General features: G+C 39.9%; 1 protein-coding gene across 1 annotated transcript in view; it reads left to right on the top strand.

Moving 5' to 3' along the window:
- IL23R (interleukin 23 receptor) overlaps positions 1–24,076 on the top strand; it is an 81,444-nt gene that overhangs the window by 47,134 nt on the left and 10,234 nt on the right. The window contains exons 8-9 of the mRNA XM_054721122.1: positions 17,158–17,247; positions 19,918–20,023. Of these exons, the coding sequence (XP_054577097.1) occupies positions 17,158–17,247; positions 19,918–20,023 (196 nt within the window). The remainder of the gene's footprint in view (positions 1–17,157; positions 17,248–19,917; positions 20,024–24,076) is intronic.

The raw sequence follows: 24,076 nt of genomic DNA on the forward strand, positions 1-24,076 counted from the left end.
TTTCCCCTTCTTCTTAAAGAAGACCCTTTAAACATTTCATATAACAACTGGTTTAGTGGTGATGAGTACCTTTAACTTTTTCTTATCTGGGAAGCTTTTTATCTGCCCCTCATTCTAAATGATAGCTTTACTGAGTAGAGTAATCTGTGTTGTAAGGTCCTTGTTCTTCATCACTTTGAATATTTCTTGCCACTCTCTTTTGGCCTGCAAAGTTTTTTGAGAAATCAGCTGGCAGTCTTTATGGGAGCTCCTTTGTAGGTAACTAACTGCTTTTCTCCTGCTGCTTTTAAGATTCTCTCTTTGTCTTTAATCTTTTGCATTTTAACTATGATGTGCTTTGGTGTGGGCCTTTTTGGGTCATCTTATTTGGGACTCTTTGCACTTGCTGGACTTGTATTTCCTTCACCAAGTTAGGAAGTTTTCTGTTATCATTTTTTTCAAATAGGTTTTCAATTTCTTGCTCTCTCTGTTTTCCTTCTAGTACTCCATGATGTGAATGTTGGTATGCTTGAAGTTGTCCCAGAAACTCTTGACACTATCTTCAGTTTTTTGGATTCTTTTTTCTTTTTGCTGTTCTGATTGGGTGTTTTTTTGCTTCCTTATATTGCAAGTCACTGATTTGATTCTCAGCTTCCTTTACTCTACCATTCTCTATAAATAATTCTTCATTTCAGTTAATGTAGCCTTCATTTATGAAGTTCTCACTAAATTCATTGAGCATCCTTATAACCAGTGTTTTGAATTCTGCATCTAGTATATGGCTTGTCTCCATTTGGTTTAGTTCTTTTTCTGGAGGTTTGTTCTGTTCTTTAATTTGGAACATGTTTCTTTGTCTCCTCATTTTGGCTGCTTCCCTATGTTTGTTTCTATGTATCAGGTAGAACTGCTACACCTCCCTGTCTTGGAAGAGTGGCCTAATGTAATCAATGTTCTGTAGGGTCCAGTGGCACAGCCTCCCCTATCACCCCAGCTGGGCACTTGAGATACGCCCTACTCCCTGTGTGAGCTGTGTAGTTATAGTTGAGCTTTGATTGCTATTGTAGTTGAGCTTTGATTGCTGTTGGCATGTCAATGGGAGGGATTTGCCCCCAGGCCAATCAGCTGCAAGGCCTGGCTTCAACCACTGATTCCTGTGGAGGATCAGCTGTGCAGGAACCACCTCACTGAGCAGACTTTATTTCAGTGGGGGTCTGGTGTCCCTTGCATGTGTCATTTGTAGAGGTGGTTGGGGGTGTTTCATGTGGTCTCAAGCTATTGGGTGTGGTGACTCTGGGGACTCCCAGGAGGTGCAGGCCAAGGTCAGCCACCACCTGAGTTCTGTCCAGGGCACTGGCATGAGCTACAAAGTGATCTGCAGATGGCTACTACTTGTGCTGGGTTTGGAGGTTCCAAGGCCAGGCCAGGCTGTGAAGCAAGGACAGCTGCTACTAGTGCTGCATCTGGAGCCACTTAGGGAGAATACAGGGCATGCCAAGGCCAGATGCTACTTGTTTGAGAGATTTTGGAAAAACCTCAAGCATGAGCCAAGCAAGACAGGGAATTCATATGGAAAAAGTGGAAACAGTGTGGGTTGACCTGAAAGTTGGGTGGGGTGGGGTGGGGTGTCAGGGCATCACCAGGGCAGGGCAAACAGTGGGAGCCAGGTTGATGGAGTCTCAGATATAAAGCCCACCTGCTGGTTCAGTTGGGGAGAGGCTCATCAAAGGAACAATGGCCTCTGCCAACTCTCTGGGAGAAAGCTCCCCCAGTACCCCTAGCTCCCACCATGATGTCAGGCAATTCAGTTCCTCCCCATATGTCTTTGGTGCCTTTGAAGCTGCTGCCCTCGTGTTGGAACTCAGAGGGAGTGAGTCTGAGGAAATCCATGTGTAAACCCTTTAAGAGGAACTGCCTAGGACTCCAGGACCTTCCATCTCCCTCAGCCTCAATTCCTACTAGTTTTTACAGCCAGAAGTTGTGGGGACTTCTCTTCCTGGCATTGGAACCCTGGACTGGAGGGTCTGGTGTGGGGCTGGGACCCCTTGCTCCTCAGGGGATATCTCTGCAGCTGAGATATCCCTTCCAATTTTTATCCCATACATGTGGGTGTGGGACCAGCCCATTCTGCATGTCCACCCCTCCTACCAGTCTTGATGTAGCTTCTTCTTTAATTCCCTAGTTGTAGGACTTCCATCAAGCCAGATTTCAGACAGTTCTGAATGATGGTTGTTCTGTAGTTTAGTTGTAATTTTGATGTAGAAACACTTTATTAAGGGAATCATTTGCAATACCAAGTCTCTTTTTTTAAAGGTTAGTTTTTAATTGAAAATATTCTGTCTTAAGTTGATATTGTTAAAAATTCTTAGGACTTTAGATGACATTTATAATAGTCATAATTTAATTGGTAACCAAATTATTTTTAAATGAAATGTCGAATTGTCTAACAAGATTATTCAAATTGATAGCTAACATATACTTACCACTTACAAAGTACTACTATGCATAATCTTGTTTGATTTTTACATCAGCCATATTTGGCAATGTAATTGGCACCATTTTACAAATGAAAAAAAGTGAGGTATGATTTTTCTAAATCACATATTGCTAGTGAGTAATAGCGCCTAAACTAGAGCACACATTTTCTTACCAATAGCCCTCAGCAATCTCATCAATTTCTTTAACCAATTACATCAAAGTGGAGGAGCAGTTTACTAAAATATTCTACAAGTTAAGTACAGGGCCACAAATTTTCTTCTTTAAAAGTAAAAGTTTTAAACCTTACATTGAAAGAATAGAAACATCACAGCTACCTTGCAACAAGCCTATATTTAAAGTATAGTATTGGTTTCTCATTGGTGGGGGTGGGGGGGAATCCTTTGAGGCAAAAATACTTTAAAATTAAATATCCCTGAAAACTTGCATCTATAAAAGTTTTACATGTTAGTTAAGAGGAAACATAAACTTCTTTTGGTACAAATTCCTGTCTAAAACACATTAAATGAGAAACAGTGAAAGTGTGTTAGGGAAAGTGATAATATTAAATCTTTTTGAAAATGTATCTCTTTTTTTCTATTTGTAAAAGCAAGGCAAGTTTAAAAATCACTGTTGTTTACATTTAATGGATTTAACATTAATTTTTTTGCACATATTTTTAAATGGTAAGAACTATAGTGTGTATACTGTTCAAATACAGTTCTTATTTTTAAAAACTACTTAATGGCTGCACAGCACTCCAATTTATAGTTGTATAATAATATATTTAATAATTTCCCTATTTTAACAATATGTAGGTGATTGTATTTTTTCCCATTATCAATAAATTTATTTGACTAAGCTTTGTATATAAATTCTCCTTTGGCCATTAGGTCTTTTTTTTTTTTTTAAATTTCTTTATTGATTAAGGTATCACATATTTGTCCTCATCCCCCCTGTTGTCCTTAACCACTGGTTAGGCTCATATGCATGCACACAAGTCCTTTGGTTGATCTCTCCCCTATATCCCCAACCTTCCCTACCCTCTTTCTGGGGCCCAACAGTCTGATCCATGCCTCCTTGTTTGTGGGTCTATTCTTGTTCATCAGTCTATATTGTTCATCATTTCCCCTAGATGAGTGAGATCATGTGCTACTAGAAATACACTTATAAGAACCGAAAATGAGCCAAGCAATAATGGTTATGCTAAAAGGCAAATGAATCAGTCTGTAGTGAGTTTCTTTCTGGGCCAACAGTTCTTTTGAGACCCAATTTCAATGTCAAACAGTTCCTTATGTGTACATGTCAGCAATGATATTTCAGTTCTGGATAGTGGACAAATGGTGGTAATGCAGGTCTGACCCTCTCTGGTTTGGTCCTGGGCAACCTGCAGTGACGCACAGTTGCTGACTGCTAGTATGGCAAGGCGACGTCAGCGTCAGCGTCTTCCGTCTCTGGACTGCTTCTCTTCTGTCTTCATGGCTGGAGTAGTCCTGTCAATTCCTCTCTGTTGCCGGAATCCACATGGTCTCAGAGTTGCTTTCTGAAAATATATAAACATATTCTCGACCAAAAGTTAATAAAGGAATATTTTCTATAAATTTCACTTGGGATCCTTTTTCATTTTTTGCCCAAATGATTTTCCTCTGGCTTGTTTTGACACCTTGTGTGTTTTTCATGGGTGTCTTGCTTTTAGCATTACAATTAATTTTCTAAAGTACAAATTTTCTAGATGTAATTTACTTACAGGATATTTTTCCTTACATGATATTCTTCTACTATCCCCCCTTTTTTTGAATTAAATATTAGGAGGCTTTCCAAAGTTTTATAATGTAGTCTTGATAGCTTTTAAATTTTAATTTTTTGCACTATAATATGACTGCTTTAGGTTCATTACATGTTATGCAATTTTATCATGAGATGAACTACCAATAAAAATTTTAGTTAACACTTTAGGAACTGCTTTTTGTCCAGTACAATTAATTTTTCTAGAATATTTGCTTGTTTCAATTAGCCAATTTAAATTAGCCTGAAAACTTGACTACTATTTTACTGTCAAATGTATTGCTCTAACAACAATCTTATATTACCCTGTAAATATTAGTGAAAAGGATTATTTGCCTTCTTGAGTAGGCCCTGAGCATTCCTGGTGGTAGGCTGGATTTAGATATCAAAAACCCACTTCCCCCCACCATGGGTTCAAGACAACTCAAACAATTCTTGTTGCAGTTAGAGGGCATCTGCTGTCGGCCAAGTCTCTGTCTGTTACCCAGGTCCCGATTTGAGCTGGGCATGGGAAGTTAAGCAGCCATGGGGGCAGGAGACCTCCCTCAGAAGGGGTGAGGGTTCAGGACCCTGCAAAGTTGGGGAGGGGTGAGGGTCTGTGCCCCATCTCTGTTGACCCCCAAGTTCTCTCCTGATGGCCCCTCTGCGACTGTGCCTGTCTTAGGTTGTTCCTTCCCTGAGGAATCTTACCCGTCTCTGGCTAACCAGCCATCCTCTGGGGCCAAGCAGGGTGATATGAGGTTCAGTTCTGTCTCCTTCATACCCTATGCCCCCATTGGCCATTAGGTCTTATTGGCTCAAGAGTTAAGCACATTTTAAGATGCTTGTTGCAAATTGTCAAATTACTCATTAGTAAATCTTTAATATCAGTTGCTTTTTCAAAGATATTCATGAAAAGATACTCATTTAGTCACTCATGTTCATTTGGACTCTACCAGGCACCAGGCACTTGCTAGATACTTGCAGAACCTCAGTGAGCAGAGACAAAGATCCCTTAATTCTAGAGAAGACAGTCAATAAAAAAGCATAACAAAACAGTAAATTACATAGCACTATGAATAAAGATATAAATAAAAGCAGTAAGAATGAAACCTCATAACTGAAGTTTCAATTATTTCACAATTGAAAAAAATAATTCCTATTACTTTAGTTAACCAACTTGTTTGATAATAGGGCTTTTTGAGCAGCCAAACTTTCCCAGTAATTAAAAGTTTATTTACATATGAAGAAACACAGGCCAGGCAGTAATGCTCCCTCTATGCAGGAATTTCCTATTTTGTTTGCTAAAATTATGTGTGGGTAACTGAACTGATTAATCTCAAAACAATGTGTTTTCCCCAGGCCTATAACTTCGTAAGTGAAAGGTTTTAAGCCAGCCCTGCTCATTGTTCTTGTGCACACCTTTGAAATACTAGCAGTAATACCCCTCGAAGGTGGCAGGAGAGCACATAATCTTGTTAATTAACCTGTAATCTAATTCCGGCCCTGCTTTCTTCTACCTCCAAGTACATTTCTCTATTCATTTTAAAAAGCTGCAAAACTGTTATTCTCAGGAGCATTTGAGATCTTGCTCCTTGGCATATGTTTAACTCAAATAAACTCTTATGAAAATTCTAAAACAACAACAACAACACACAAGAAAAGACACACACACACACACACACACACACACACGTGTTTTCAAAATTCTGCCCAGATGGCACTGCAGGGCAAACCATGAAGTAGGTATGGCCCCTAACATTCTTCTCTATCACTTTCCCTCTGGATACTGCCTTTCCGTAACCTTTGAAAACCTGGTCTCCAAAAGAAACCAAACAAACTCATTTATTGTGAGGGTTAAATGATTTATTATTCTCTTTTCCTTCCTCAGAGTATTTAGACTTTACTAGAAAACAAAGCCTTACAATAAAAAAGAAAAACCAAGAAATCAATCTCAGAATATAATATCAGGCTTTAGCAAACACACAGGAGAAGTTTCTCTGGGTTAGAAACTCATGTTTTTCTATGCTAGTATAATAGCAAAAGCTTAATTAACTGACTGAATGCAGGGTGACTTCAGGACAATCTATATATATATATAAAAGCCTAAGTGACCGAATGACCAAACGACTGAACAACCGGTTGACCAGTCGCTATGATGTGCACTGACCAGCAGGGGGCAGCTGCTCAACACAGGAGCTTCCCCCCTGGTGATCAGTGCTCCCACAGCAGGAGTGCTGCTCAGCTGACAGACCCAGCCCGGCAGCCCACCAGCCCGGCGGCAGCCACTTACTCCCTCAGTGGTCCTGCAGGTACAATCTCTGGAGAACGGTCCAGGCACCGATGGACTGGCACTGCTAGCACAATCCTGACAGTGCCACTGGCCTCCTGGAAGTTGGCCTCGAGCACCACGGTTGCTTCCTCTCCCTAGACACTTCACAAGGAAGAAACGATATAATAGTGGCCACCAGGTGGCTCCCAACAACCAGCATGAACATCAGTGGGATGGATCTGGATCCCAGGCCTCCAAGGGCTTCCCACTGCCTACCTGGAGGGCCGATCACATCCCGCCCCCCCCCTCCACCCCCGTCCCCTCGGGATGGGCGCCAGACACAGGGCTCACAGTTGGCGAGCGCGTGAGCCTCTCCAGATCAGGACTGACTGGGTTCGAGCAGGGCCTGGATGAGTGGGAGTGGCAGGCAGGAGCGGCAGGCGGCATTGGACTGCCGGTTTTGGCCCAATCTCTGCAGGCCATGCCAAGGGACCCCACCCGTGCATGAATTCATGCACTGGGCCTCTAGTCTATAATAATAAAAGAGGAATATGCTAATGAGACCAGACAGCTGAATGACCTTTCAGCCATTAAGAGAATCTCAGGCCATTATCTCTTGTACTATCTGGTCACCTCTCTGCTTCCAGATGACCTTCCGGACGAAGCCAGGGCTGCGAGGGCTGAGCCACTTGCACGAATTTCGTGCATCGGGCCTCTAGTAAATAATAATAGCTAACATTTATTGGATGCTCTCTATGTGTTGGGCACTATGATAAGCATTTTACATATGAATTGCCCTTTACTCATCACTACAGGAGTGTAATTATTATTCCAATTGTGCAGATGAAAAAGATAAAGAGACACAGGGAGATTGCACAGTTTTGTCAGCTGTTACAAAGCTGGTAAATGGTAGAGCCAGGGCCCAACACAGGCTGTGGGGTTCTAGCACCTGCTCGACAGCTCTGCTGTCTCCTTCCCAGGGGATCTAGGAGGGCCCCGTGTCAGCACCCCCTCAGCCACCGAACCAAATCCTCCTCCACACATTAGCTAATAATAAAACTATGCCAACAGCACTTCATTTTAAGTGCCATGTTTGTTATGAAAATGCAAACACATGAGAAAAGAGTGAACCATAATTTGATATCAATTATTTCTACTTTGCCATGAATACAAGGTGTGGAAGCAGTCTTGGGTTAAGGTGATGAGAATGAAACTGCAGGACTCCAGGAACCTTGGGATAGGGCAGTCTGAGATGAGGAAAAGTTGGCTTTGGCCAAGACAGGGCAATTTGTGTTTTTCTAGCTGGTCCTGATTCAGTGAAGGGTCTAGAACACAGTGCTTCCCAGAGTGGGGTCTGTGGACCATCTGTGTTAGAAATGCTTGGGAAATTAGTTCACAATCAGATTCCTCAGCCTCTAGCCAAGTAATAGTTCTGCAGTAAAGTGTAAGAACCACTGCACCTAGAGGTTAGACACACCCCCTAAGAGGGACAAGTGTCTCGAACAACAATGTTGGGTGTGGGCAGGATATACAGACAGAACTGAGCAGAATTAAACAGTGCATTAAAAAGACCGTACACCACTATCAAGTGGGGTTTATCCCTGGGATGCAAAAATGGTTCAACATGCCCAGCCAGCGTGGCTCAGTGGTTGAGTGTCGACCTATGAACCAGGAGGTCATGGTTCGATTCCCGGTTGCGGCCTTGATCCCCAGTGTGGTGCGTGCAGGAAGCAGCTGATCAATGGTTCTCTCTCATCATTGATGTTTCTCTCTCTCTCTCTCTCCCTTCCTCTCTGAAATCAATAAAAATAAAAAATAAACAAAAAAGAATGGTTCATCATATGCAAATCAATAAATGTGATACACCACATTAACAAAATGAATAAAATCATATGATTGTGTTAATAGATGCAGAAAAAGCTTTTGACAAAATTCAACATCCTTTCATGGTAAAAGCTCTCAACAAATTATGTATAGAAGGAATGTAGTTCAATATAATACAGGTCATTTATGACAAACCCACAGCTAACATCATACTCAGTAATAAAACGCTAAAAGCTTTTCCTCTACGATCAGGAACAAGACAAGGATGCCCATCCTCACCACGTCTATTAACACAGTATTAGAAGTCCAAACCAGGGCAATTAGGCAAGAAAAAGAAAAATTTAAAAATATGCAAATTGGGGAAAAAGTTAAACTGTCTCTTTTTTTGCAGATGACATGATCTTATATACAGAAAACCCTAAAGTCTCCACCAAACATTATTAGAATAAACAAATTCAGTAGTTTCAAGATAAAAAATCAATATACAAAAAAAAAATCAGTTGCACTTCTATATACTAACAAGGAACTATCGAAAAGAGAAATTAAGAAAAAAATCTCATTTATAATAGCACCAAAAACAATAATATACTTAAGATTAATTTAACCAAGAAGATGAAAGACATATCCATGGAAAGCTACGAGACATTGATGAAATAAATTGAAAAAGACACAAATCAACATGCTATTCCAAGTTCTTGGACTGGAAGACGCTACATTAGCAGTGGTTTTGGAGCGGGGCAGAGAAGGGTTGGCTCTGAGAACCTCAGGCCATTATCTCTTGTACTATCTGGTCACCCCTCTGCTTCCTCTTCCTCCTGCCCACTGTTTCCTGAGTCACTGACCACCCCAGCCCACTTCAGGAGCCCGGAATCCCCAGAAGCAGGGATGCGAGACCATTGCTCCAGTGAACCATCGTGTCCCACATTATCCCTCTGCCTAGACCCTGCCCTGCCTCTGGATGTGAGGTTTCAGCTGAGGCTCTGAGAGCCACTGAGGGCTGCTGAAGTTGGAGCTTCTAGACCACCAACCTGGGGAGCTGTAAAAATTCCTGCTGTCCCTACGCAGAACAGAAAGAGCCCCAGAGGGGAAAAGATGATTTGTCAGCATAGAAAACCAACACTGAAAATGTGAAAGTCATTTCCCTAAATTCACTACCACTGATGTAAAAAAGGTGAAAAGAGGACTTCCAGGCAGGAGTGTTTTCAATGCTGTACTGTGATACAGAAGCCTTTGTAAAGAAGAAAAGGCTCAGGCTCTGTAATCTCTTTAAGGACAAGTCACAGGCCCGAGGGAAGGGCAGTCACATTTCGTAATGACTAATTAACTTGCTTTGAATCGCTATTTGCAGTAGAAAAGTTTCCCAGAGAAATCATAATATTCCTTTTAATTTTTTGACAATTCTCCAAAAGAAAACAAGTATGAGCAAGATATTAAACCACATTGTATTTTGTTCCCACAAAACACTATTGGTTGTTGCATTACCGATGACTCCATACAGATTCTCATGAAATTTTCAGGACTTTTAGGGACTGAAAGAAAGAAAAAATGTTATATCCATGCAACTAAATATAGGTGATATCCTATATAATAAAGAGGTAATATGTAAATTGACCATCACTCTAACACACAAGATGGCTGCCCCCATGTGGTCAAAGATGGCCACCCCCATGTGGACACAAGATGGCTGCCACAAGATGGCCAGCAGGGGAGGGCAGTTGTGGGTGATCAGGCCTGCAAGGGAGGGCAGTTGTGGGCGACCAAGCCAGCAGGGGAGGGCAGTTGGGAGGAACCCAGGCCGACAGGGGAGGGCAGTTGGGGGTGACCAGCCTGGCAGGGGAGGGCAGTTAGGGGCAATCGGGCCGACAGGGGAGCAGTTAGACATCAATTAGGCTGGCATGGGAGTGGTTAGGAGGTGATCAGGTTGGCAGGCAGAAGTGGTTAGGGGCAATCAGGAAGGCAGACAGGCGAGCAGTTGGGAGCCAGCAGTCCTGGATTGTGAGAGGGATCCCAGATTGTAGAGGGTGCAGGCTGGGCTGAGGGACACACCCCTCCCCCCATGCATGAATTTCATGCATCGGGCCTCTAGTTAAATATAATGAAATTAGGGGGTGGCTAATATTCTATTAGCACATAGAATGTAGTTTTCTTATATTTTTGTTGATTTCAGAGAGGAAGGTAGAGGGAGAGAGAAATAGAAACATCATTGATCAGCTGTCTCCTGCACGCCCCCTACTGGGGAATGAGCCGGCTACCTGGGCAGGTGCCCTAACTGGGAATTGAACTGTGACCTCCTGGTTCATAGGAAAACCACTGAGCCATACTGGCTGGGCAGAATGTACTTTTCAAAAAGTCTGCAGTTTGTAATTAGAGATTTCTGATTCATTCATATTGAGATGGATTATAAATTTGTAGATTCATATTTACTAACCCTTTGCACTCGCTTGCTTTTTTCTCAATTCCTTTATTCTACTCGGGATTTAATTTTTTAAATACCCCAGATTTTACAAAGCGCGGCAGTAGAATAAAAAACTGGAGTTTCTTTCCATACAAACTTATTTATTTGGATTTTTTTATATTTCAAATTATTGATACATTCAATAACCGTCACACTCGACATCGAGTGCAAAAGGCTAAACTGGGTTAAACAGATACACAATGTTCCTTAACATACTAATCATTTTAGACTCTTCATCTACATTTATTTCTTCTTCTAATAAACCACCAGAGTTCTGTAGAATTATAAAAATAAATTTAAAAAACCCTAAAAAATGCTTCACAATCTGAGGTTTGCAACCAACAGATAGAGGTTAAAAATTATGCTTTTCCATGAGGAAGTAATAATCTCTTGTATTAGTTTCCTGTTGCTGGTGTAACAAGTTATCACAAACGTAGTAGCTTAGAACAATTCAAATTTATTATTTTATAGTTCGGGAGGTGAGAAATCCAAAATCAGTATCATCGGGCTAAAAACAAAGTATCAGCAGGGCTGTGTTACTTCTGGAGGCTTTAAGAGAGATCAATTTCATTGCCTTTTCCAGATTCTAGAGGCTGCTTGCATTTCTTGGCTTGTGGCCCCATCTTAAAGCCAGAAGCATAGCATCTCCCAACCTCTTTCTCTGACTCTCCTGCCTTCTTTTTATAAAGACCTTGTGATTTCACTGGACCCACCCCTATAATCTAAGATAATTTCCTCATCTCAAGTTCCTTTTGCAATAAAAGGTAACCTACTCAAAGGTTCTGGAGGTTAGGACCTGGACATCTTTGGGGGATCATTATTTGTCCAGCTACGTCTTCTCACCTATCCACCCACCACCTACTATTGCAATTTCTACTCTTCATTGTGGAAGTGCAAGCAAAAGAAATCAAATCTGGTTCTCTTAAGTAGAAAGAGAATTATTAGGAAGATAGAAATTAGGAGAAAGGCTGGCAAAACGGTCACAAGCAAGATCCAAGGGACATTAGAGCCAGAACCACAGCCAAAATTTTGGCCTCAGAAGAACTGCCAGCCCTGTGCTCTGGAGACCCCTCTGGTGCTGCTGTCACCAGACCTTGGATATAGCTGCTGCACCCATATTGGATTCCTAGTGATTTCCTGGAGCTGTGTGTCCTGTGCAAGTTGGGCGAGGAGGGCATCTGATGAGCTAGGCTTAGGTCATCTGCTCGAAGCTACTTAATGCTCCACTGAGGCTTCCACAGTGCAAGCCCTACCTGCCTCTTACTTATTTTAGGATGCCCACAAAGAAGTATGTCCCGGTGCTGGGCAACTACAAAAATGGCAAATGTTCACTAGACTCTTCAGACTCAAGAAGTAGGTACATGCTGTGCTTGAGAGCAAGGCTGCACTTTTGAAGAATCTTAAATCACTGAGTAAAACTTGGAAGTTGCTCATTTCTACGTTATGCTACACTTTGACATCAGACCTTCACCTCTATGTGGTCTTCACTTAAGAAAATTTCCTGGGTGGCTGTTGCTTTTAACCTTTCCCTCTCCTTACTCTTTCTCTTTAACAATATGAGTGCCATACATATATTCATTGCCTTCTTCTCCCTCTATGTACGAAGTGCTTACAGGCTAGGAATATAGGCATGAAGATAATCTCTGGAATATGTCTAGGCACACCCTTCTCTCCTTAATATACAAGGATGACCCATAAAATGACTCATTGTTTGACTTGTTTTTCAAGGTGTGGTAATGAATTTGTTCTGACATATCCTTTTCTCTGCCCTGGGCGTCTGGTGCCTGTTTGATATGTCTGGCCATTGCCTTTTTCTTTGCCAATGACATAAACTAGAGTCAAATCTCTACCCACGGCCCAATAATCTTGAATTCCAACTGTGGAGCTAAAATTGGCCTGGGGAGATAATGCTTAAATACTGTGAACCAGCTGAGCTTATTAGGAGAAGGAGATTAGAAAGAAACCAAAAAGGGATGTTTATGTTTTAAGAAAAGAAGGGTTGAAAAAAATTCCAATAATTTGAAAAACACACCCTTTGTCTATTTTTATATGACTCCTTTTTTCTTGAATATCTAGAACCTTCTGAGAGAACGGTCTAGAAAGGTCCTTGTATCAGCTCTGGTCAAAGCCTTTTTGATGCAGACCTTGGTTAGCGCTGACAGCAAGATTGGCAAGGGAAAAAGTAAATAAAGGAACCTTATAAATGTCCATAACCTTTGGTCCAGTAATTCCACTTATAGAAATCTAGTCTCAGGAAATAAACAGAGATATGGAAAGACGATTTGCGTACAATGCTATTTATCCAAAAGCTAATTATAATAGTAAGGATTTGGAATGCAACCTAAAAGTTCAATAATAGCAGTAGCAAACACTTACTAAGCTTTTAATTTGTGTAAGGCATGGTACTAAGTGAATTATATGAACTATCTCATCAAATCTCACAAGTGAAGTACTATTATTATCCAATTTTATAAATGAAGAAACTGAGTCACAGAGAGGTTAAGCAACTTGCCCAGAGCCATGCAACTCCAAGTAGTGGATCCAGACTTGAAGTGAGTTTTGTCTGAATTCAGAGCTGGTGTCTGATACCATCACCATTCCTCAATAGGGGAATGACTAAACAAATGCAGTAGCAACATGATGAAATATTACATTGTCATTACTAGGATGGTTTTGAACAATTTTTAATAAAATGAGGACATGTTCATGATATAATATTTAATGAAAAAGAAAAACAGTAAAGAGCATGATCTCTACTAGGGTACAGATATACACAAAGGATTGTTACCAAATATAAAAATAACTGTTTCCAGTTTGGGAACAAATATAAAACAGTATTTTCTTTTCCATTCTCATATTATCCAAGCAGCCTACAAGCAGTATGCATTGTTTGTATAATAAAGGAAAATAGCTGGTTTTCAGAAAAAAATAATTCTTGGCTGGAATGTTCTATGAATCAGTGCTAAATGGGTTAGCTCAGTGGTCGGCAAACTCATTAGTCAACAGAGCCAAATATCAACAGTACAACGATCAAAATTTCTTTTGAGAGCCAAGTTTTTTAAACTTAAACGTCTTCTAACGCCACTTCTTCAAAATAGACTCGCCCAGGCCGTGGTATTTTGTGGAAGAGCCACACTCAAGGGGCCAAAGAGCTGCATGTGGCTCGCGAGCCGCGGTTTGCCGACCACTGGGTTAGCCCAACCATAACCCATTGTGGTGGGGTTCAGAGCCCTAACGGCCAGGCAGCTCTACCACGCCGTGGCCAGCGCCCGGAGGAGCAATGGCTAAGTCTCAGCATGGGAGAGGCTGCTTTCAGGGCTGGCTGGGCCTCCCCATCCCGTGCCATCCTGCAGCAGAAGTGAGGTGATTAACAAATGGGGCCAGGGACCAGCAACGCTGTCAGAACTGGATGAAGATTTTCATTCTGCAACTTCTACATATGTGACTTTGGGCAAGTCATTTATCCTTTTTACACCTTTGTTTCCTCATCCATAAAATAAGGGCAATAGCACGTGATGCACCTGATTAAGTTGTTGTTGAGGGTGAAATGAGAGGAGGTAGGTAAAGTGTAGTACGTCACCTGGAACATAATTACTACTCAATAAATGGTCACTTAAAAGGGATAACAAAGCACCCTTTGCCCCTTGGTGGACGGGGTAGGAAGAAGGGCTGAGGAGATTGATTTGACATCATCCATGAGAAACAGATGGAATACATTATTGCTAAAACCAAATCCTTTTCAGCAGATTTGATTACATTATGCTGGTATTTGGTGAGCCAAAAAAAAAAAATGTAGTTATGTTATGTTTCTAGTTTTGGCCAAGTATAATAAACTACATTTTTTTGTTTGAAACCACTGTACCTTTCCTATGAACACACTGTCTTCTATAAGATTAACTCTAGTATCCAATGTCAGTGCACACAAGTTATATAAAAATGTTTTTATCAAAGTAGAGATAATTTGGGTTTTCTGAGTATACTCAAGTATGTACTGTGAGAGTAATAGGCATAATTTAATATTCCGTTGCAGGGACAGAATTATCTCATTATGGATATGACACGGCAGACATTAAATAAATAATAAAAATACCACGAGGCTTTTCTGGCACATTAGGCAATACACTGATGATTACAGCTGATATAAATAGTTTTTCAGTCATAAAAGCTCATTTTAGATCATTCAGTTTTTGTATGTTAACATACTTGAAAATACTATAAATTACTAATAGCAAGTAGGTTATGGGGATGGGATTAGAGATGGTTCTTTTTCTCTCCTTTTTATTTTCCCTGTTAAAATTATTTTCTCTTATTATAGTTACTGCGTTTATAATGAAAAATGATTAAGTATTATTTAAGAAATGACCTAACCACTTGGTGGCGGTATGCCATGAAGAATATAGTCTACATGGCTTCCTTGCAGTCCTACACTTAAAAATTTTACTATTGGCTTGATTTCTTCTACAACATTCTTGTTTATAACTTGTTTTGCTTCAGCTATCTAATTCTTTGTGAAATTGCTCTCTGATAATTAAGCCTCTTTTTAAAATGACTTTAATTAATCTAATTTAAATGAACAAACCTGGTAGATTTGAAACTATGATAACAAAGGACCCAAGAGGAAGACTGTGATTATTCTCTATTAGGGCTAATAAAGACGTAGTCAGATATGAAAATTACTGTTATATGATGCAAATCATAGGCTTAGAACCATTTTCAGGATTGTCTTCTGCCAGATGGGTGAATAGTGTCCTTGAAGTCACCTCTGACAGCTTTTAGTGATCAGTTTCATTGTCAAATAACCACCTGTACTTATACAAAAGAATTACATTAACCTGTGTTAAAATCCAACAGCAATATATATTCTTAAATATCAATGCTAATTTTAAAATAATGAAAAAAAAATCCAGCAACATATGCTATAAACCCATGGTTTTGCTATATTGAAAACTGTATCACATTTTAATGTTATATTTCTGTTTAAAATTTCAAATTAATGTAGATGCAGACTCCTGCATGGGCTTCCTGAGAATGAACAGAAGCTTATAAAATACTAATTTAGATGAATAAATCTGGCTGTTGGGCATGGGGCATAACCTTGCTCCCTCACAGTTTGATGGAACCACATACTTGGAAACAAAAGACTTAATGAAGCATTGAGAAGCCGAAGGGAATTTCTGATTTGTCACAATTTACAGTGAAACATTCCCCTCTTGCTGTGGAGAAGCCAGAATAAAAAACAGGAAAGATCTTTTGGCTTTTCTAATGTTTTCATCTTCTAAAGTGCCCTACCCACTGTTCTTAGAAAACTGCTCTTCAATGGAGCTTGTGCTGGCGCCCAGATCAGCCCTTTTCGAACATTTCCAAAGACCCATAGGAACCTTTGTATTGGAACGCTATGATACTTTTTCTCAAAGAGAGTTGTCTGGGCCATGTAGCTTGTTTTATTCAAATGTGTGATGTCTCTATGGCAGCTAAGGACACCTCAAGTTGTGATTCCCCCTGGCTCCAAAGTACTTTTTAAAAGAAGAATTTGAACTCTGAAATCAGAATGAATATTGGGGCTTGAGGCACGCCTGGGGATCCAGGGCTTAGAATCATTTTCACGATTCTCTTCTGTCAGCTGGGAGAATCATGTCCTTAAAGTCACCTCTGGCAGCTTTTAATTATCAGTAGGGAAGGGATGGGTAAGGAAGCTCCAGGACTCTTGAGTTCAGACTTGAAAGCGAGTTCGAAGCCAAGGTGGCTCACTCCACCCTGGTCCGAAGCTTTCATTAGCAGTGTCCTGACAACCTTTATGACTAGCTGGGGCTGGCCAAGATCCTTGCCAGTGGAAAGGAGCAGGGGGAGGTCATTAATGGCATTCCTCCCCTGTGTTACAACCTCAGAGTGTCTGATAATCAAAACTGGGCTTCTTCTCTGGTGGCTAGAGGCTGTTCACTAACAGCATCTCACAGATTGTGCAAAGGCAAAAGTGACACATGTTGGAGGCTCGTAAGGAAGCCTGAATTTTATTGCATCGTCTATTGGAAGGAATAAAGTAGAGACCAGTTATTGTACATTTTTTTTCTGGCTCAGTGAAAGAAATAAAGCTCCTTGGTATTTGTTGCCTAGAAGCCTCATCAAATTAGCAGACACACCTTGAAGTGTTACAAACTCTAAGTAGTTTCTATCGTTGTTGTTGTTTTTCTTTTCCTCCTTTGGGATTTACCCAGTTAAATAAAAAGAAGAAGAAAAGACACAGTTGAAGGCCTTTGCCTTTATTCCATCGTTTAAGCCTATTAAAATTACTGATTTACTTTAATCATCTTCAAACAAGTAAAGAAACTCTTAGGAAATTGGGTAACCCCAGTGTAAGATATAAGAAGCTGATGCTATTTTCTTTGTCTTTAAGTTCTCCCGGTCACACTGAAATCATTCCAACACGACACGCAGAATTCTGGGCTTCTAGTTGCTTCCATCTTTAAAGGACACCTTACTTCTGGTAAGAAAATGCAATTTGGGTTTTTATAGTGGTTTTTAACTAATCATTTATTTGAATTCTCCATACTGAAAAAATTGTGTCAGGCATACATTTCTTGATAAGAAGATTGCCCATATGCTTTCTATAGGAAAATAATCAACAAAGATCTCCTTAAAATTGAATTTAAGGAGTGGTGGATGTAGGTGGATTTTACCAGATTTTGCTCTGTGTTGAATATGTTTTCATTTTAATTGGTGCTAGGGCTCAAGACCCCAAAATGTTTTTCTAAAACATTTCCATTATTTCAGTGTCTACCATTGTATTAGGAGCTTTATATACATCATCTTTTTTAATCTTCAAAATAACCTGAGACAAGTGTTACATATATATTTTATGGTTGGGAACACTAAAGTTCAGGGAGGTTGAGAAACTTGTGCAACTTCACATTAAGTGACAGACTAAAATTCAAATCCTGTTTTTCAAATTCAGAAGTCTTTCTCTCATACACTCAAGATCTTATTTTATTTGTTAGTATGACTCAAGGTTTTTCATTGATGAGCATAGCTAAATATTTTAGGCATAAAAAGATATTAGATCAGGTTGTAGGTTGTGCAATGGGCAAATACAACTCTAAATAGAAATTTCAAATTGAAAAGCTTTAGGCATGACTATTTCACTACTGACCATGGGTAGACCATTTATCTCCTTGCATAGAAACCTAACAGGAATAGCGTAAGAAATTTTGCAGATTATATTAACATTTTTTGGACTTTCGTTTACTTATTTAACAAATACTTATTAAGCAACTACTATGTGCCAGGCACTGTTCTGGGTGCTGGGGAGTCAGCAGTGAAAAAAGTGAACAAAGCTCCTGTCTTTTGTTGTTGTTGATCTTCACCCGAGGCTTCTTTTTCATTGATTTTCAGAGAAAGTGGAAAGTGGAGGGGGGGGGGGCGGGGAGAGTGAGAGAGAAAGAGAGAGGAGAGAGGTCACTGTGACAGAGATATAGCGACTAGTTGCCTCCCTCAGGCACCCAGCCAGGCCGGTGATTGAACCTGCAACCCTGCCTTTGGCTGGGAATTGAACCTGTGACCCTTGGGTCCACAGGCCGACACTCTAACAACTGAGCAACACTGGCCAGGCTGAAAGCCCCCTGTCTTCATGGAGTTTCTATTCTAGATAGATGCGGGGCGGAGGGGTGGGGGAGGTGAGGGTGATGAGGAAAACAAACAAAACAAGAAGAATCAAGTCAGGTGGCAGTACATGGTATAAAGAAACATGAAGCAAGGTACGAGCACTCTGAATTTGTACATGTGAATCAATTCCAAGGCAAGTGCTTAGGTTCAGTATAGATCCCTAATGACAGATGCCTACACAGACCTGCACCTTGATATCTCTGTGGGAACTGTGGAGGCTAGGAACTCATGGCAGCTCTATTAGACAGGTATTATTACCTCTACGTTACGGAAGAGGATACCTGAGCTTCAGCAAGTTTATAATTATGCCCTGAGGTTAGAGAGCTGATAAGTGGCAGAGTCCATTTCAAACCCAGGCACCTCAGGTCACTCTGCTTTATCCTTGGTCCCCTTGGCCCATCTGATGTTAATGTGGGGATTCTCTATCCTCCTCCAGGCACGAATGCCCAAGGGTATGTGGCAGTCAGTATCTTCCATTAGTTGCATGAAATCTCCAGCAATTGTGTTTTAGTCCTAGGAAAACACTAATTTCATATTCCACTGGAACTTTGGAGTAATCTAAGCCCCTGACACCCAACTGGCTTTAGGAGAGGAGCTGCAAGTGTATGGTAGGTGCAGCTGGGAAATAACTAGAGAAGGGCCAATACAGTGTCTGCCACGTGGTAAGTATCTGATATATGTTTGCCAAAGGGAGAGAGGAAGAGGGATGGAATGGAGGTTAATAAACTCCAGTGTGATAAGTCATTTCTCAATTACAGTCTATATTTAAAAATAGAAAATAGGGAGAAAGCGTGATGATCTTGGTAGGTAACACATGTTGGATATAGTATACTAATTATTTAAAGATTTCAGGGGATTAACTCAACTTCAAAATGTGAGAAAAGCTAGCACTGTTTTAAAAATAAAATGTGAGTGTAAGATGTATAACAATTTAAATTTTTTTCTTATTACATATATTGTTCTAAGTAGAGTGAATGCTCTTTCTCAGCAGGGAAAAAAAAATTCATGAACAATCAATTTTGAAAAATGGTGACAAGTTGTATATAACTTCTGTCTCACACAAAAGGTTAAAAAACGCACACAACAAAACCTCAGTTGTAATTATGGCCAGCTTTAGACTCTGTTACAAGCAATTGAGAATTCTCACTTGTGTCAGAAAAGCCAAATGGGATTCATCACTAAACCTTTTAATATAAAATATGCACGCACAAGCTCAGAAGAATGTCTAATGCTGACTACATTTGCTGGAGTTGCACTTCTAGAAACTTGCTGACATCAGATATATGCAACCCAGTGTTCTCAAACAAGAAGTATCATCATACAGTTTGCCAGGGCAGTCACCTTGGAGTGAGAGGTAAAGATTAATTTTGTTTCCCCCTTTCCCTTTTCCTTTGAGATCAATGACCTTCGCTTTGAGGAGAGTAGAGAGAACAATGATTCTGATATCGCATGAACACTGATGCTTAGCTAATATATTTCTTTTCTTTCCTCTCAGACAACAGGCAACAAGACATTGGACTTTTATTAGGAATGGTCTCCTTTGCCGTTGTGTTGTCAATTCTTTCTTTGATTGGGATATTTAACAAATCATTCCGAACTGGGTAGGTTTTCACAGAATTTCTATTTTCTGATTTAGACCTTATATTTGTACCACCAAAATGTGGTTTATTCAGTTATTTACAAGAAAAATCCATCAGCAATTTTATTCAGAGAAAAGAAAAACAAAAGGAACAGTTATGCCAAACTCTTTACAAATGTCACTCATTTAATCCTCACAGTGACCCTGCCAGAAGAGCTCTATGGTCTAATTTACGGATGGCTTACACAAGGTTTACAGAGGTTAAGTGGTCAGCCCCAGGTCACTAAGCACTAGCCAGGAGTCCAGACCTGGCTGATCTCAAAGCCCATGTACCCTCTTTCACTACACAGCCTTCTCACTGTGCCCTTAAGTTTATCTACAGTGCCTGGATTCTTTTCTTTTTTTAAAAAAATATATTTTTATTGGTTTCAGAGAGGAAGGGAGAGGGAGAGAGAGAGAAACATCAATGATGAGAGAAAATCATTAATCGGCTGCCTCCTGCACACTCCTTACTGGGGATCAAGCCCACAACTGGGGCAAGTGCCCTGACCAGGAATCGACCCGTAACCTTCGGGTTCATAGGTTGATGCTCAACCACTGAGCCACAACAGCCAGGCAACACCTGGATTCTTTAGCGTGGTTAAGTCATATCATAACCTGCCTTGAATTCTACCCAAACATGCTCCCTGAATCAGTGTGAAGAGAAGTGTGGCACCACCTGAATTCATCACTGGATACCAATTGTGTTAGTGTTTTAGCATGTGGGTCCAATGCCCATTCTTCTTGGCCTTCTTCAATCGTTTCCCCCCAATATGATATTAGTAAATATCTACACTTCGTTATTTAAACACGAGACTTTGAGGAAAGCAAGGCCTTAAATTTTATAAATTTTACTAGATGCACTGAAAACATATTTCTAATATGTTGTTTCATGTGGCAGTCTCCCAGTACATCAATGACACACAAATTTTAACACATATGACTGTGCTAATTGACATTGATTCTCTCTTTTTTGCCATCGCTTGTTTCATGAGATAAACTTACTTTTTTTTGAAAACTTATAATCAAAACACAGTAGAAAGATTTAGAATGAGCTATTCTACATAAAGTATACTAGTGATTTTTAAAATGTATGTAGCCTTTTTCCTCAGAAATTAAGTATTTAAATTACACATTAATAAACATACCCCTTGTACCTTGGGCAAATGAGTATGCAACTTGATTTTCAGTTGTTTTATTTTTTTTTTTTATTTTTTTTTTTTTTGATATGCAATATTTTTTTTTATTAAGGTATTATATGTGTACATATTTTACCATTGCCACCCCCACCCCACTCCCATATATGCCCTCACCCCCCAGAGTTTTGCATCCATTGGTTATGCTTATATGCATGCATACAAGTCCTTTGATTGATCTCTTATCTCCCCCACCTCTCCCTAACTTTCCCCCTGTAATTTGACAGTCTGTTTGATGCTTTACTGTCTCTGTATCTATCTTTTTGTTCAAGTTTATAATGTTCTTTATTACCCATAAATGAGTGAGATCATGTGATATTTTTCTTTCATTGACTGACTTATTTCACTTAACATAATGTTCTCCAATTCCATCCAGGTTGCTGCAAATGATGAGAATTCTTTCTTTTTTATGGCAGCATAGTATTCCATTGTGTAGATGTACCACAGTTTTCTGATCCAGTCATCTGCTGACGGGCACCTAGGCTGTTTCCAAATCTTAGCTATGGTGAATTGTGCTGCTATGAACATAGGGGTGCATATATCCTTTCTGATTGGTGTTTCTAGTTTCTTCGGATATATTCCCAGGAGTGGGATTACTGGGTCAAATGGGAGTTCCATTTTCAGTTTTTTGAGGAAGCTCCATACTGTTCTCCACAGTGGCTGCACCAGTCTGCATTCCCACCAGCAGTGCACGAGGGTTCCTTTTTCTCCGCATCCTCGCCAACACTTGTCGTTTGTTGATTTATTGATGATAGCCATTCTGACAGGTGTGAGATGGTACCGCATTGTTGTTTTGATTTGCATCTCTCGGATAATTAGTGACGTTGAGCATGTTTTCATGTGTCTCTTGGCCTTCCTTCTGTCTTCTTTTGAAAAGCTTCTATTTAGGTCTGTTGCCCATTTCTTTATTGGATCATTTATCTTCCTTTTATTAAGTTGTATAAGCTGCATATAGATGTTGGAGATCAAACCTTTATCAGTGATGCCATTTGCAAATATGTTCTCCCATGCAGTAGGCCTTCTTGTTGTTTTGTTAATGGTTTCTTTTGCTGTGAAAAAGCTTTTTATTTTGATGTAGTCCCATTTGTTAATTTTCTCTTTAGCTTCCATTGCCCTAGGTGCAGTGTCAGTGAAGAATTTCTTTTGGCATATGTCTGAGATTTTGCTACCTGTGGATTGCTCTAGTATTTTTATGGTTTCCCGTCTTATGTTTAAGTCCTGTATCCATTTTGAGTTTATTTTTGTGTATGGCGTAAGTTGGTGATCAAGCTTCATTTTTTTGCATGTATCTGTCCAATTTTCCCAACACCATTTATTGAAGAGACTGTCTTGACTCCATTGTATGTTCATGCCTCCTTTGTCAAATATTAATTGAGCATAGTGGTTTGGGTCAATATCTGGATTCTCTATTCTGTTCCACTGATCTATATGTCTGTTCTTGTGCCAGTACCAGGCTGTTTTGAGAACAGTGGCTTTGTAATACAGCTTGAAATCTGGTATTGAGATCCCTCCTACTTTATTCTTCTTTCGCAGGATTGCTGTGGCTATTCGGGGTCTTTTTTTATTCCAGATGAATTTTTGGAGAGTTCTTTCAAGGTCTGTGAAATATGCCATTGGTATTTTAATGGGGAGTGCATTGAATCTATAGATTGCTTTGGGTAGTATGGACATTTTAATGATGTTGATTCTACCAATCCAGGAACATGGTATGTTCTTCCATCTGTTTACGTCTTCCTCTATCTCTTTTTTCAGTGTCCTATAGTTTTCCATGTATAGGTCTTTTACCTCCTTAGTTAAGTTTATTCCTAGGTATCTTAATTTTTTTGGTGCAATGGTAAATGGAATTGCCTTTTTAGTCTCTCTGTCTGTAAGTTCACTATTGGTGTATAGAAAGGCCATAGATTTCTTGGCGTTAATTTTGTATCCTGCTACATTGCCAAATTCATTTATTAAGTCTATTAGTTTTTTGACGGAGTCTTTCGGATTTTTTATGTACAATATCATGTCGTCTGCAAATAAAGACAGCTTTACTTGTTCTTTTCCAATTTGGATGCCTTTTATTTCTTCTTCTTGTCTAATTGCAATGGCTAATACTTCCAGTACTATGTCAAACAGGAGTGGTGAGAGTGGGCATCCCTGTCTTGTTCCTGTTCTTAGGTGAAATGTTTTTAGTTTTTGTCCATTGAGTATGATGTTTGCTGTGGGTTTATCATATATAGCTTTTATTATCTTGAGGTATGAGCCTTCTATTCCCACCTTGTTGAGAGTTTTTATCAAGAAAGGGTGTTGGATTTTGTCAAATGCTTTTTCTGCATCAATTGATATGACTATGTGATTTTTATCTCTCAATTTGTTTATGTGATGTATCACGTTTATTGATTTGCGGATATTATACCATCCTTGCATTCCTGGGATAAATCCTACTTGGTCATGGTGTATGATCTTTCTGATGTACTGCTGGAGCCGATTTGCTAGAATTTTGTTGAGGATTTTGGCATCTATGTTCATGAGGGATATTGGTCTGTAATTCTCTTTCATTGTGTTGTCTTTATCTGGTTTTGGTATTAGGGTGATGCTGGCTTCATAGAAGGAGCTTGGAAGTGTTCCTTCCTCTTGAATTTTTTGGAATAGTCTGAGGAGGATAGGTTTTAGTTCTTCCTTGAATGTTTGGTAAAATTCTCCTGTGAAGCCATCAGGCCCCGGGCTTTTGTTTGCCGGAAGCTTCTTGATGACTGCTTCAATTTCGTCCATAGTTATTGGCCTATTGAGCTCTTTAGATTCTTCTTGATTGATTTTTGGAAGGTTATATTTTTCTAGGAATATGTCCATTTCCTCCAGGT

This window comes from Eptesicus fuscus, chromosome 9 (genome assembly GCF_027574615.1).
Source record: "Eptesicus fuscus isolate TK198812 chromosome 9, DD_ASM_mEF_20220401, whole genome shotgun sequence".
Lineage (NCBI taxonomy): Eukaryota > Metazoa > Chordata > Mammalia > Chiroptera > Vespertilionidae > Eptesicus > Eptesicus fuscus.